Genomic DNA, 16,239 nt, shown 5'->3' with positions numbered 1-16,239 from the left:
TGTTCTTTTTTCTCAGGATTGCTTTGGCAGTTCTGGTCTTTAATGGTTACATATACATTTTAGGATTCCTTGTTCTAATTCTGTAAAAAATGTCATAGGTAATTTGATAGGGATTGCTTTAAATCTGTAGATTGCTTTGGGTAGTATAGAGATTTTAATAATTCTTTCCACCCAGGAGCATGGAATGTCTTTCTGTCTCTTTAAATCATTTTCAGATTCCTTCATCAGTGTTTTATAGTTCTCACCATATGAGTCTTTCACTTCTTCGGCCAGGTTTATTCCTAAGTATTTTATTACTTTGATGCGATTTTAAAAAGGATTTTTTTTTTTTTACTTTCCTTTTTTGATATTTCATTATTAGTGTAAAGAACTGCAACAGATTTCTGTATGTTAATTTTGTATCCTGCTATATTGTTGATTATTTATTAGTTCTAGAAGTTTTTATATGAAATCTTTAGGGTTTTCTACATATAATATGTCATCTGCATATAATGACCATTTTACTTCTTCCCTTTTATTTTGAATCCCTTTATTTTTCTTGTTTGATTGCTGTGGCTAGGACTTTCAATACTATGTTGATTAGAAGAGCTGAGAGTGGACATCCAGGTCTTGTTTCAGATTTTAGTGGGAAAGCTTTCAGCTTTTCACCATTGAGTTTAATGTTGGCTGAGAGCTTATCATAAATAGCTTTTGTCATGTTGAGATATGTTTCCTTTATTCCTACTCCTCAAAAAGGAATCAAGATGGTATAAAGGGAAGCTTGGGAAACTTTTGCTCTCTGATGAGGTTTGTCTGAGTGAACACAATTATAGGCAGATGCTTGGACCAGATATATGAATAGAGGAAAACAATTAGAGCCTATATTCTAGTTTCATGTTCGTTAAGTGTAGAATTTCATAATGGTTAAAATATGTGGAGTCAAGCTTTTGTGAAGAGTCCAAGATAACATTGAATTTTGTGCTTATTTTTGGTAAGTTGTAATGTGGTTTACTTTGAAAGAAATTCATCATGATAGAGAGTGAGTTTTATAGGAAAAAGAAACCTGCCTTTTGGATATTTCCTTTAATAAAAGTTAAAATTCTGAACATTCAGAAGTTATTATTGATCTGTCCCTAGGTCATTGATATAACGTGCTTCCTAAAGTAACAAATTTCAAATGAATTCTTATGTAATTGTTATCATATCTCTGGATTTAATTTTTAGATATTTGAAAACTTGAGTATATTTTGTCATTTTTCATTAGATATTACTATAAAACAAAAAATGTCATTAATTTTTACAGATTCAGTTTTATAGTAATTACTTATACAGTATTAGACTTTTTCAAGAGTTATATAAAACTTTATATGTCTGTCATTCTCACAGCAGTTCTCTGTGGTTGAGGTAGTATTGCCATTTTTCAGAGGTAAAGTTAAGGCCCAGAGAGTCATACAGCTCTGATATAAATATTAACATAACTCACAGTATTTTGATTCCAGATGTCTTCATTTCTCTAGCCTTGTATTTATTTTGTTTTTAATGTCATAATATTGCAGCTTATTGATAGCATTTTTTTTTATGTTTTCAGGATATGGCTTTAGTTGCCCCTGAGGCTCCTTCAGAACAAGCCAGAAGAGTTTTTCAAACTTATGATCCAGAAGGTAAAAGATTTTATTTTTTACTAGCATTGTTTTATATCTTTATATATTTGAAATACATTGATCCTTTCCTGAGTTTTATTTTTAAAGAGTTGTTGGATTACTGAATGAAATCTGTCTTGTACTAGTTGAAAATTTGAAATAAGAAACAGTGGAAATGAGAACCAAAAAAAAAAAAAGTGATCATCATATTCTCACATGGTAGAAGGGTTTTGTTTCACATGCTACTTAAGTATGGTTACTTGAATCTTGACTTCTGATGGTATTAAACAGGGAAAGATACTACTTCTGATTTAAACTTTCTTAGCAACTTTCAAATGAACAATACAGTATGATTTATCTCTAGTCACCATGCTGTACATCATATCCCATGACTCACATTATAACCGAAAGGTTGTACCTCTGATACCTTTTACTCCTTTCACCTACTCCCCCACCCCTTGCCTCTAGCAACCACCAGTCTGTTCCTGTATCTATGACCTCAGTCTTGTTTAGATTGCACATATAATTGGGATCATATGGTATTTGTCTTTGTCTGATTTACTTCACTTAGCATGATGCCCTCAAGTTCCATCCATATTGAGGCAAATAGAAAGATTTCCTTCCTTTTTATTGGCTGAATAATACTCCATTTAGTGTATATACCACATTTTCTTTATCCATTCATCCACTGATGGACATTTAGAGTGTTTCAGTATCTTGGTTTGTAAACAATGCTGCATTGAACATGAAGATGCATCTCAAGTAGTGTTTTCTCGTCCTTCAAATAAATGCCCAGAAGTGGAATTGCTGAATGATGTGGTAGTTCTCTTTTTAACTTTCTGAGAAACCTTCATACTGTACTCCATAGTGGCTGTACCAATTTACATCCTCACTAACAGTGCACAGGGGTTCCCTTTTCTCCACATCTTCTTGAACACTTGCTATTTCTTACTGTGACTTTGATTTGCATTTCCCTGATGACTAGTGGATGTTGAGTACTGTTTCATGTACCTGTTGTATATAATCAGTATATCTTCATAGGAAAGTGTGCATTCAGATCCTCTGCCTCTGTTTTAATCATAGAGTGTTTGGGGTTTCTGTATTGAGTTCTGTGAGTTCTTCGCATGTTTTGAATAGTAACCCCTTATCAGATGTGAGATTTGCAAATATATTCTCCCATTCAGTAGGTTGCCTTTTCATTTTCCTTTGTTACACAGAAGCTTTTTAGTTTGATACAGTCCACTTGTTTATTTTTGCTTTTGGTGTCACATCCAAAAGAAATCAATGCCAAGAGTGTCGTGGAGCTTACCCACCTGTGTTTTCTAATAAGTTTTAAGGTTTCTGGTCTTACAGTTAAGTCTTAACTCACAGTGGATCAAATTACGTGTGTGGTGTAAGACAAGTGGTCCAGTTTTCCCAGTACCACTTGTTGAAGAGACTGGTCTTTATTCATTGTATATCACAACTCCTGTGTTGTAAGTTAATTGACCATTAATGTGTAGGTTTATGTCTGGACTCTATTTGTTCCATTGATGTGTGTGACTGTTTTAGGTCAGCACCTAAAAACAGGGCAGGGCACCTGGGGGACTAGACCTTCTGGGAGGAGATGCAAGAGCAGCATTGATGAAGACAGTAGGAGACCATTGCAGCAGGGGCGGCACGTGGCCGCCCCCCCAACTGTTGGGGAGGCTTGCAGGGGTTTTCCTTTTCCCCCAGCTGGTGAACTTCCTCCCAGGGCAACCCTCCTGGTGTCAGGGGGATGGGTAGACACAGATACTTCTTAAAAAGTGGTGTACTTTTCTACACCACTATCCTCAATCTGTTTCGGAACTCCGTGGGGTTTTTGCTGCTGCTTCATAGCCCAGTGCTATCCTTGCGCTGTTTTCTTCTGTTTGTAGTTGTTTTGTTGGGTTTTTGTGTGGGAGACATGAGTTGGGGTCTCCAAGCCCTCCATCTTGCTGACATCACTCCCCAGAATATTTCTGTGTAATTGTGCAAGGAAATACAGAAGAAAAACCATCTTTATGGTTTGTTTTTGAGCCAGATCTTAGCTTCTCTAGCACACTAACAAAGGTTGTTTTGAAAAGTTCATTGATAGATAGACAGATATCACTCTTAGATATCACTCTGTTTTCCACTGTATTGTTAGCTAGGTGATTTTGATCACCTTTGCATTTATGTACCTTAGTTAGGTGATGGTCACGACTAACTCACTGACTTTTCCAGGATAACCTTAAAACTGAGTCATGCCTTCTATCCCCTTGTAAATTACCATATAGGAACCTACATTTTTGGATGAGTCCTTATCAACTGCTGAATGCATTCAGTTGTTTTTATAAATTCATTTTCTTCTGCCTTGAAATTTTTTGTTCTTGGAGATGTACTCTTTTAATCTCTAAAAATTTCAGTCATACAAATCTAGGAATCTTGGTAACCCATATAACTTTAGTTACCTTTCAGTCTATAAGTCTGCTTTCTTATGTATCATATAATAGCCTATTTAAGAGTCCTTATGAATATTAAATGAATAATGTTGTGTAAAGCACCTGCAGTGCTTAACATGTAGTAGATATTTTATAAATGTGATTCCTTTCTCTCTACACCTCAAGTTAATTGGTGCTGGTACTGGTGAGTTTACATACAGTTAGTTTCTTCCACTGTGCCTTTTTATTAACTTGGGAAAAAAAAATTTCTTTCCTCTTGGAATTAATAATCTTTTAAACTTCCAGTAACATTTCATTCTAGGTCTTTAGAAGTGAAAGTAATTTACATCTTTATATTTTCCCACCACTGAATGAAATCAGTTTTATAGTATTAATAAGTTAACAGCTTCAACTGGAATCACTGGTTATGTGTAGCACATTGAACTGTGTCGTGGAGGGTGACAAAAATAAGCATCCTCTTACCTCTTTGAATCATTTGATGGAAAAGATGGGAAATAAATAATTTATGTTCCTAAATGCTTTTAGTATCTTTTGAGTTGGGATCAAACTTAATAGAGTTTTTGGAAACTGTAGCAAGTTAAAATGAAAATAAGATTGACATAAATAAGGTTAAAAGAAATGTGATGGACGTGAACTGAGATTAGCTAGAAAGCCATCAAGAAAACCTGAGGGGGGAGGGTCACGCTGGCAAATGGAAGCATAAAGAAAAGAAAGTGATATCTGTGAACATAGGGTAGGAAATAGCAATTTACATGCAGGCAGTAGCCAGCAAAGCGTTTGACTTGAGTGCAAAGACAAGGCACAAGAAAAATAATTGTGTAGCATTTACTAAAGTGATGCCAAAGGTAAGAAATTAATGGTCAAGGCTTGGATTTATGGGGTTTTTCTTTTCCTTCTCTTTCTTTTATTGGGATATAATTGCTTTACACTACTGTCTTAGTTTCAGCTATGTATACATATATCCCCTCCCTCTTGCACCAGGGCAGGAATAGAGATGCAGACATAAGAGAATGGACTTTTTATACAGGGGCAGGGGAAGGAGCCAGGGTGGTGGGGCAGGGGGACGAATAGAGAGTAGCATTGACATATATACACTATCATGTGTAAAATAGCCAGCTAGTGGGAAGCTGCTGTCTAGCACAGGATGCTCAGCTCAGAGCTCTGAGAGGATTTATGTTTTAAAGAGCTATATTTCAGAGAACGAGTCAAGCAATTTTCTGTTACGTACCTTCCTCTTAAGAATTTAAGGTATTTGTTTTGTTTTTTCCCTCCCATCTCTCACCCCTCTTCTAGATGTTTGCCTTTTGTATACCTCACATCCCAGTGGAGAGTGAGTGTGGAGTGGTATAGACACATACACATGTAAATGCCTGCTCTGTTTCAGGACATTTTAGGTGACATGTTTCTACCCGTATTGATAGTAATCACTGTGTGAGAGGTAGTTTCCTTCTGGAATGGAATACATTATAGGATGGAGTAGGTAAGATGACTTGACAGATGAACTGGGTATCTTCCCAGGGTTTCCAGTCAGGTCTTTATAGTGCTGTGTAATTTTGATTTGAATTGATGGTCCAAGATATCAAGCGTACTCTTATCCCAGTGTAACCACCATCACAAACCACTCTCACCTCAAACATATGGCTTTTCTGTACTCAGCCCTTTTGGATACCTATATATTTCTTTCCTTAGTGAGAAACTGAGACCTGAAATTATAAGTGAATGAGTTTCTTGAGAAATGTGCACAGAAAGTATCAGAATATTTCAGGAGATAACCGAACATAATATTTTAGGAGATGATGAACAAAGGTGTAGAGAAATGCCTTTAGAATAAGGAGTATCACAACCATAGGAGATCTGGACTTGAAAAGCCTAATGTTATTTAGAAGGCGAGTTTTCTTTTTGTTTTGTTTTTTTAAAGGAAGGAACCATCAGGAATACAAAGATACTAAAACTAAAGTTTAGTATCTACAGTCACAAGGAGATTTGTTTGCTTTTTACAATTTCAATTTTTTCCATCATTAATGAGGTAGCAGACTCCATTTGGTTTTACTAAATTACAAGGAAAATTAGACTATCTTATTGTCAATACGAAAACACAATTTATGATCAGTGGTGGTTTTTCTGAATGGAGTCCTAAGGAATACATATGAAAATAAATTTGTTATGTTTTTTAATTAGAGAAAATTATTATATAAAGTAGTTTTCATCTATATAGTTTTATATGGGACAACTTAGCAGGACTATAATCTGAATAGTTAAGAAGTAAACAAAACTTGTTCAGTTATCTTAGAAAAGCTGTCTCTTTCTGTTACTTACCGTCAGTTCAGTTCAGTTGCTCAGTCGTGTCCAACTCTTTGCAACCCCTTGGATTGCAGCACACCAGGCTTCCCTGTCCATCACCAGCTCCTGGAGCTTACCATGGAGAAAATGAACTCCACTTTCTCATTTGAGTATCACTGTTTATTGTTTAGCTATATAGAGTCCACTCTAGGAAGTTGGATTAAAGATAGAAAATTCTTCATTTTTAGTCACAAACTAAACAGCTAACTTACTAATTTGATCCCCACCCCCACCATAGTACTCTTTTCTGTACTCTGCACCATGTTTAGTTTGTTTTGTAACTTTCCCATCACATAAGGTGAAGTGGTTCTGCGAGGTAGGCCAGAAATCAACTACTCATTTCTTTCCAAACTTATAGGTACAGTTCACAAAGCTGTTTTTGGTTGAACCATGGTACCCGAACAGAGCAGTTTATGTAAGTCAAAAGTTAGGATTAGCTTGAATAATTGAATGTCAGAACTGTGATTGAGCAGCTTCTTATGTCAAGCCCTGTGCTGGTCCTGGGGCTGTCTTCCCTGCCGTCCAGGGGCCAGAGAAGCAAAGCAGCAGGGAGACATGGGACAGAAGACCAGGGCAAAAGCAACCACGAAAACGCCCAGACCTTGCCTCAGGGCCAAAGTCACATATTTTCTCCACTAAGAGTTCTACTAAATTGTTTATGTTATTAAATCATGAATAATAATAATAGGTAAAGTACAACTTTTAATAATAATTTATTAATTTCTTGAATAAAACCAACAGTGTTTACATTCTCCTCAGTTAGATTTCTTCTAGGAAATGGCAACCCACTCCAGGATTCTTGCCTGGGAAATCCCATTGACAGGGAAGCTTGGTGGGCTACAGTCCATGGGGTCACAGAGTCGGACACAACTTGGTGACTAAACAATAACTAGCTCTCGGTTTTCTCCTCTGTTCCTAAGAAACTTTACTCTTCTTGTCTACAGAGGTTTGAATATGTTACAGCCCCAATGCTGGGTCCTGCCTCCTCTCAAGCTCTCCTCCGCCCGCTTGAACTGACACAGCTCTTCTCCTGCAGCTCTCTGTCAGCTGCAGCCTCTGCTAAGACAGACCTGCCAGGTTCCCCTTGTCTTCCGCAGGTTCTCCCAGTAGGAGTCACAATGGGTGCTTCCTTTTCCTTCATGTCCAGCTCTGACTTCTTCTCACTCATGAACTCTCATTGTACCCAGCAGGTTGTTAGTCACTCCACTGTCTCGTTCCTTCCCGGCACTGCCCAATGCTGTGTCCCTCCTCTCACGCTCTAGGAGCTGGGCACTTCTTACCATCTGCTTACTGGTTTTTAAAAAGCAAAACTTTTAAATTTATAAACAAACAGCTTTCCCCCTCCTTTTCAAATGTCTTAAAACACAACTTAACTGTATGTGAATATTGGCTCTGTAGCTGCTCACCAGCTCACTGTCACACACACACAGTGCCCCCTCTCACCTTCCCCATTCTTCTGAGGTAGAACGCCTGCACAAGTCTGTTTTATATTCGCATGGTTAAATTACTGATGCATTCACATAATCCTTTTTCCTTTGGTGCTTCTCAGTTCTGCGCTGTGTGTGTGTGTGTGTGTGTGCGCGTGCGCACGCGCACTCAATCGTGTCTGATTCTTTGCAACCCTGTAGCCCATGGACTATAGCCCACTAGGCTCCTCTGTCCGTGGAATTTTCCAGGCAAGAATAGCTTGAGAAGTCAACAAATTGACTCTCAGGTTTCCTCTGCTGTTGGTATTGAGGTCATCTTATCATTGTGTCTCTATTTCCATATTCTCTGCGGAACCACCCAACTAAATCCTAGATGGCATGAGTTTCATCTGGTTAGACTTAAGGCTTCTTTTTCTAAACAACTTGTCTTGATATGAATGACTGCTAAAGAATAAAGTAACTTCAAAATCAGTGTTTTAAAAAGGTAATTCCAAATATCTTCTTCTGATTTTGGGTGTATTAAAAAGTCTGTGAGGTATTGAAAAAATGCTCTCCAGTCTCTAGTTATACTGTATGTATAAAAAATAGAGCCACTGGCTTATAGTCACCGCTGTGCTGCGTGTTTACAAGCTGTAAATCTGATAGGCCGCTTAAAAAAGTTTCGGAATGGTTAAGTTTTGAGGTAAATGATGTTTGAGTTAAGGAGGTCGTTGTGTTGTTTTCCTGGTGGTTGTTTGTATCTTATACAGCCAGTTAGCTTTTTCTGAGGATGGGAGCGGAGTCTCAGTTACAGTAAGAAGAGATAAGGCTGCCTGCCATTCATTCAGTGCATCAGAAGAATATTGTAATACACACTGCTTGTGTCGAGTGATACATGTGATGACCCATAAACACAGAACTGTTTCTGTCTGCCAGTGACCTGATAAAGCCTGTTTTACATTTGGAGAGGCTAAGCCTTTAGCTGTGACCTAACTAAGCAAAATGAGTGATTTTTGTCTACCTTTCAAACTCAAGTTAGGCTTACAAAGCTGGAATATTTTCACAGGTGCCTTCAAACAAGTTCTTTATTCTCTGTATTGTAAATTATTGGTAACTTGACAAACTGGAATTATTCTAAACCCCCACTTTATAAAATTATGTTTAGGGAAATTTTTAATTATCCTAAATGATTCTCAGCCTTTTAGTCAAGGCCAGTCGGTCTTCATATGAATAAGCATGTGCTTATGAGGTTTACGAAAAGACTTTAAAAAATCATAACTTCTCTATTTCCTTTCTGGTAGAGACAGTACACACTACATCCAGAAAGAGCAGCTATGCTTTATTTTGTGGTTTGATGACAGAGCGGGACTTTTGGACACCTCGTTTTCGAGGACAAGATTTTTATTTTTATTATTATTCTAATCCCTGAAAAGGGTATGATGTTACTATTATCCTAATCCCTGAAAAAGGGTATCGTGTTGGAAGCTGATCAAAAGCCAAGACAGTCTTCAGGAATGAGTAAATGGGTAGAGGAACTCAAGCATTGTACATTTAAGGGAATCAACAACTTGCTTGTTTAAAAGCACTGTGATTTCAGACAGCCCTACAAGCATCATCTGAGTTTGGGCCATTTACCATCCTCATTGAGCCCCAGAAAAGGAGTATTTTCTATGGACTAGTCTTCATCAACATTTGATTCTACCCTGCGTCCCAACTTTTTTTTTTCCTATTAAATCTTTGGCTTTAAGTCAGGTCTGTTGATTTAAATCAAGAGGTATCTTTTCTTGATCTTATATTGTTAGAGATCTAAATAGCAATCAATCATGAACATCCTTTCAAAAAATTACATAACATTGTAAAAAGAGGAATTTATTGGTAAAGGATTATTGGATTTGTTAAAGGGAATTTAAAGGTTTACATTATTTATTGAAAATATACCTAATTAATAAATAGTTGTTATAAACTTAAGTAGAAAAAACTTACATCATTTAACTTTGTACGCCTGTTTAAGAAGTAATTTGGCTTTAAGGGTCCTTGGTTTTCTTAGGTAGAAGTCATCTGGTTATTTTTGAAACTAACCTTGAAAATAAATCTTTGCCTTTGTGCTCAAGAACACTAACAGAAAAAAAGAACCTAATAATAATAGACATTGTGCCCAAAATAAACTTAATATGCTATTCCTTAACTCTTTGTGTCCCTCTTACTGACTTTTCACTGGCGTCTGTGATCAGCAATAATAACATTTCTTGAAGTAAACTTTATCTAAATTGTTTCTGTAATATTTTCTCTCAGATAATGGATTCATACCTGACTCACTTCTAGAAGATGTGATGAAAGCATTGGACCTCGTTTCAGATCCTGAATAGTAAGATACATACACAGTGTTATTTAGTGAGCAGGGAGGGAGGGAGGACTCTTACTGCAGCACGTGGCCATTGTCTTCATTAATAATGTACATCATTACATCTATAACTTCTATAAGTTTGGGATCTTTATTATCCATGGGAAGCTATCTCTCTAGTTAGGTGGACACATCTTTTAATCAAATACATAATATATTGATCAAATATAGGTTATTAAAAATTACCTTTGATCTACATTTCCTTTTTTTTGTCTTCTTCTGAAAGTACATCTGACAGTGAACAAGCTTTAGCTAACAAACATTTAAGGAAAGGATTCAGCAAAAGCAACCCAAAACATATTGGTATACCCAGTTTTTAGAACTTGATCCTATCCTGTTTTCAGTTAGTTTGGCTATATTTTCTTTGAAAGTATGAAATATGTATAAACATTTGCAAACTAATCACATGTGAAATAATGTCTCAATCTCACCACCTAGAGCTGGGATGGTACCCTTTCTTAGTAGACATAATTGGTGATTCCAACTTAAAGAGGAGAAATTCAGAGACAGTTGAACCAGTCCAATAAATGGTATAATAATAATTACCATATTTCTTCTCAACTGATTACCAAGTGGAGAGCTTTTTGTTTACATTGCTGTACTACGCAAAAGAGACTTGACTCGGATAATTTTGGTTACTAGCAAGTCTTAAGATGGGAAAGGAGAAAAAGGCAGTTATTAAAGTTAGCACAGCTGAGTCAAATTGTTTTTCTAGAAATAGCTGAAAGATTGGACAGTTACTCACTTGGTCCTTTGGTCCAGTCACATTTATAATATTTGATGGCCATAACTAACTGGACCTTATTAAGGATTAACAAATATAGTAAATATGACTGTGTCTTCATTTGTTTCATGTCACAACATGACATATGTATTACTGTATTCTTAAAGTAAGCTAAAGGAAAGCTTATTAAGAAAATCATAAGAAAGAGAAATTTATTTATGATATGTGTATATATTGATTGAAAAATATGTGTGTGTGTTTTAAGTGGACCCTGGCAATTCAAACCCATGTTATGCAAGGGTCAGCTGTATAAAAAGTTATCTTTATAACCTGAGAGGTAATATGGAGAAAAAAATGTTCTGAGAAGACCATTTTCATTTTTAAAACTCTTTAAACTGCACTGCAGTCCACTCTTCTCTGCCTTCTTTCTACACATACTTTTAGCAACCTCAGTGACACCAAATGGTAAGGGTTCTGCCAAGTGCTGCTCCAGCCTGATCATGGAACAACAATCGTGCCACTTTCTGAAATTCAGTATACTTTATTAGCTCTTTGAGAATTGTCTTACCTTTTTTAACCTTCAGTTAACACTGTCCAAGAATTTTAAGCCTCCATCTCATTTGGTTCTTGAAAGTAACCTTTTCAGGAGATGTTTTTGATTATCTGATGTACTACTGCCTTTGACACTGTTCCTTTTTCTCTTTAATGTAAAAGAAAAAAATGTTTATTTTTACACCCAAATGCCTCATTTGGTAGCTAAATTCAGGCATACCTATGAAGCAAAGGGAATGTGCCTTTAGGAGGCTATAGGCCTGCTTTTATGAGCCTGAGTTTTTAAGTTACTTTACCTAATAAGGAACAATATTCCAAAGTCATCATCATAATTTAAATTCTAAATAGTAACAGATTACTCTGGTTTAAAAATAACTAAGTTTTGGCAAATTAGATGTCATTCCTGTGTATTTGTCATTAAGGGTCTAAAAAAGAACAGCTCTCAGGATTTTTGGCAGTCAAATGTGTTGCAGTACCAGTAATTTAATCATGAAAGAAAAAAAATAAGCTTTTTTTTCCTGTGGTATCCACTGTTTTTCTTTTTTCTCTCTCCATAGTATAAATCTCATGAAGAATAAATTAGATCCAGAAGGATTAGGAATCATATTATTGGGTCCATTTCTTCAAGAATTTTTTCCTGATCAGGTAACATAGTTGAAGAAATACATTTATTGTTTTCTTCTATTGGGATGATCATATTATGATTGTTTCAGCATTTTTTTTTTCCTACTAAACATGTTCTAACATGCAGATATTAGACTAAGAAAGCACTATTGTTATGTAAATACTTGCCTAGACCAAGAGGCTAGAAGGGCATGTGTGTTCCAATACAGTAATGTAAAATTTTGATTAAAGGATAGGGGTGGTGAAAGAGAGTATATACACCAATGCAGACACATTGATACTGTTTTCTAAAGGAAGATTCAAATTCAGAAATATGTGGAATAAAAAGAGAAAGATTCTCTTAATCCCCTCCTGCCCCTGGGTAACTTCTCTCAGGTAACTATTTTCAATAGATTGGTATGTATCTTTAGAACTTTCTCAATGCTAGCAAAGAAGGTAAAGTAGCCTGTAGGTAGTGTGAACTCCTACCAGTGCTCCTGTGTCCCAGGAGAATTTTAGTTGCATTAAAGGAGACCCTTTGAATGGAACTGTGCTGTTTCATGTTGGGACATGTCTTCCACTGGCTGCAGCCGGAGCTCAGTTAAAGCATCTATACCAGTCTCAGTACGCTCCAGTCATGTCTGTGTCACTGGCTAATTCTACAGCCTACCCTTACTTTTCCTGCTGTCGGAGTGTAGGGTTTTACCACTCCCTCAAATTATTTAGCAAGGTGTGTTGTGATCGTTTCATCAGATACCAGCATGGTTTACAGTAAGAATAGCAGGAGCAGCTACCATTTAATAAGCATGTACTATGCATGAGATACTGTGTACCTTCTAAATTGTGTATTATTTTTCCCCCCATTTTGCCAGTGAGGAAATTGAAGATTAGAGAACTTAAAAAATGGCTTAAGGTTATACTGCTAGCACGAGGCCAATTCAGAATCCAGTGTAGGTTGTCTAAGCCCAGAGACAAAGCATTTTAGTGCTGTTACACTACCTTTTGTTGCTATTTATTTTATACCACTTGTTACTAGAACTGCAGTAAAATATTTATTTTGTAAATTAAAATACGTTAACTCTGAAAATCCAGTCAAATCATTTATCTAAGTAATTGCACTGACTCATATATAAATTAAGATGGTTGATATGTCTTATAAAGCTTTTGTGTGGGATACAAAAAACCGCTTAGATTCTTGACATGAAAAGTTAAAAACAATTAAAAATATCAACTCTTTTAAAATATGATGCACAAATTATTGAGACAACTGGAAGTCCAATTAGTATATTTAAGGAAAACTTAAAGTAAGATTTGAACTAGATCTTATAAAACAAGAGAAGTTGGGGGAAAAAAATCACAAATGTGCACAGAGCTGACAACAAAAGGTCTTTTCATGGGAAGATGAGGAATATGCTTGTCTTACAGAACTTAGAAAGGTGAGTGGTTGGTGACAAGACTGGAAAAGCAGCTTTTAGGTCCTACGTTTTTAGGATTCTTGGTTACAAATCCCAGCATGAACTAAACATGAGCAGGAAAGAGTAGCTCAGAATAGCTGAGGGATAGAAGAGATAGCGCCTGGAAGGTGGGTTCCAGGAGCTTCTGGGACTGGGCCAAGTCTCATCCCCAGGTGTGACTATTTCAGCTTTTAGGTTTTATAGTACTTAAGTACATAAATCTAAGTTTCTTGCTTTGTCAACTGATTCCTTAATCAAAGTCTGTGGAATTAAGAAGCTTCCATTTTACTTTCAATTGCTAGTTAGAAATTGCCTGAAATAAAGATTTACAGTTTTAATTATTGGTTATTTATAATATAGGGTTCCAGTGGCCCAGAGTCTTTTACTGTCTACCACTACAATGGATTGAAACAGTCAAATTACAATGAAAAGGTATGATAACTCAGTTTAATTTGTCTTCACCTGAGTTGATAAAATACAGGAGTATGTATTAACAATGTCTGAGTCCCATAAAACTGCTGCCTAAGCAAGGAGGTTATTCTAGGAGTTTCTTTACTGTCACAGCTTATCTGAGACCTGGACTCAGTGAGAGCGTCATTGGAATTTTGGAGCAGTGGTTTCACTGTGACAAGGTAACTCCATCCACATACAGTTGTTACCCTTGATGTGCAAATGTTATAGAATCAAGTTTAGTACACTGAAGTTACTGATCCACTTAAATGAAGAAAGAAGGGATAAGAGGGAGATTTTTTTATTTAAAAAAAAAAAAAAACACTATTTGAAAGGATTTAAATTAATAACCATCACAGCGAGCATTTATTGAGGATGTACCTAGAATTGTCATCAGCACTTTGTTTTCTCCAAAGTTTCACCCCACCCCAAGAACTAAGTATTCTTGCATATTCTCATTTTACAGTGGAGGAAACTGAGGCACAAGAGAAGGAAGCAGCTTAGCAAGGTCAGGCAGCCAGGAAACAGCAGAGCTGGAGCGAAGGCTAGGTGTCTCCCTCCGAGCCTGGGGCTCACCCACTGTGCTCTGATCTTTCCTTCTTGAATCTCGGACAAGGGCCCACAGGTGCTTCACTTCCAGATGTACTCACCTGCTCTACAGCAGAAGTTTGGTCTTGCCAGTTCACCCTCTTTGATTAATGAGCTTGGCGACACATAAGATATATCTACTCTGTTTGCATTTATTCCAGTAAGAGTCATAGTAGATATAGCTCATATTAGAAGGAATAAGGACTAACATGCCTTTTTAATCTGAAGTACCCATGCTGACTTCATGTGTATCTGATATACCGAGGATGGCTACAGAAAACAGATCATCATGTGCATTAGAGCAAATCTAAACCTGCCCCTAAAATTTACTTTTGTTTTCATAACAAAATATAAATTAGAACTTTTACTAAATTAGGGCCAAACATCTTTTCATAGGAGGATAACTGATTGATACCTATTGTGAAAAATAGAAATTGTCAATAAGAGAACTTGTATGTTTGGTCCTAATGTGTAAATGAGCACTTCATCTAGATGTAAATTCTGTGTAGCCTTGTCCTAGAAGGTACTTTGTAGTCACAAAGTAGTTACTTGCCTACACAATCCCTGCAAGGTAGATCAGTCAAATATTATCCGTATTTTACAGATGAAGCCTCTGGGACAGGGAGATTAAGCGACTCACCCAGGGTCACATGGCCAGTCACTGGCAGAGCAGGGACTGGAGCTGAGTTGCTGAAACCCAGTCCTGTCCTTGATCTGCTTGCCCACACTATATGTGTATAGTAAGTTTTTAAGTTATGCTCATGACAGGTGTCTGACATGACTAACAAAAAGATCAGAAATCAAAGATGAACTATTAACCTGACAACAGTACATAAGAATTAGAATGCAAAGCATGTGTTATACCATTAAGCTGGAAAGGTATAACATAAAGTTACTTCTGAGCTAGAAATATGGCAGACCGCATAGAAGATACTATTAAAAATACCTGAGGAAACTGGCAGCAGGAGAAGGCTGGCCAAGTAGAAGGGAGCCTGACCCACTGGGGCAGCCCAGGCTGGTGAGGCCACAGAGATGATCGTGGTACTCAGCCCCGAGCACTTCTGCTGTAACCCTGTGAGCAAGAAAAGTTTCTCATGGAAGAGGTCTTGTCTTTCTTGTTCATTATGATAACCTGTTATATGCTTGGTGGACAATTTTTCAGAAAAAGAAGTTTTGCTTTAGAGAGTTAAAAGCATGATTACTTAGGGTTTTAATAGTAAACTTACTCCATCAAAACTAGACCCTAATTAAAAAACCAAAGTACCTGGCCTAGTAATAGAAAATAATCCAGTCCTGTAGTTAAATGTTTTTTAAGGAGACTCCAACTTAAGGCTAAGTTTATAGCTTTTATCTTGGAAGAACATAATTACAATCATGTGTATCAGCCACTGAGTGTGAAAATCATTATACATACTTTTCAACACAGCAGGCTTATTCTGTTGTCTTTCAAATTATGCAATTAGAATTTCCTGATATCAAGAGAAATTAATGACAATGCTTTCATGTATACAGTGAGTGCTTATAAATGCTCATTGTCAGTATGTTACTTTAAGTTTTTTTAATTAATCAGAATAAAACCTTTTTCTGACGTCCACCTGCCACTGCATATCAATTACATAGTTTTTTATCCATCAGCCTTTTCCTGCTATTTGATTTCT

General features: G+C 36.6%; 1 protein-coding gene and 1 long non-coding RNA gene across 3 annotated transcripts in view; one reads left to right on the top strand and one right to left on the bottom strand.

Annotated features, from left to right (window-relative positions):
• LOC133044701 (uncharacterized) overlaps positions 1–16,239 on the bottom strand; it is a 98,023-nt gene that overhangs the window by 20,418 nt on the left and 61,366 nt on the right. Inside the window, exon 3 of the long non-coding RNA XR_009690036.1 lies at positions 15,528–15,653. This is a non-coding gene — a long non-coding RNA (uncharacterized LOC133044701). The remainder of the gene's footprint in view (positions 1–15,527; positions 15,654–16,239) is intronic.
• The window catches only part of MINDY3 (MINDY lysine 48 deubiquitinase 3), a 79,773-nt gene that overhangs the window by 62,097 nt on the left and 1,437 nt on the right, over positions 1–16,239 (top strand). For both annotated transcript variants that reach the window (XM_061126284.1, XM_061126285.1), the window contains 4 exons: positions 1,568–1,640; positions 10,102–10,174; positions 12,044–12,131; positions 13,904–13,975. In XM_061126284.1, coding sequence (XP_060982267.1) covers positions 1,568–1,640; positions 10,102–10,174; positions 12,044–12,131; positions 13,904–13,975 — 306 coding nt within the window. The remainder of the gene's footprint in view (positions 1–1,567; positions 1,641–10,101; positions 10,175–12,043; positions 12,132–13,903; positions 13,976–16,239) is intronic.

This window comes from Dama dama, chromosome 23, assembly GCF_033118175.1.
Source record: "Dama dama isolate Ldn47 chromosome 23, ASM3311817v1, whole genome shotgun sequence".
Classification (NCBI taxonomy): Eukaryota; Metazoa; Chordata; class Mammalia; order Artiodactyla; family Cervidae; genus Dama; species Dama dama.
Note: the sequence above shows the minus strand (reverse complement) of the source record. Positions and strands in the feature narration are given on the sequence as shown.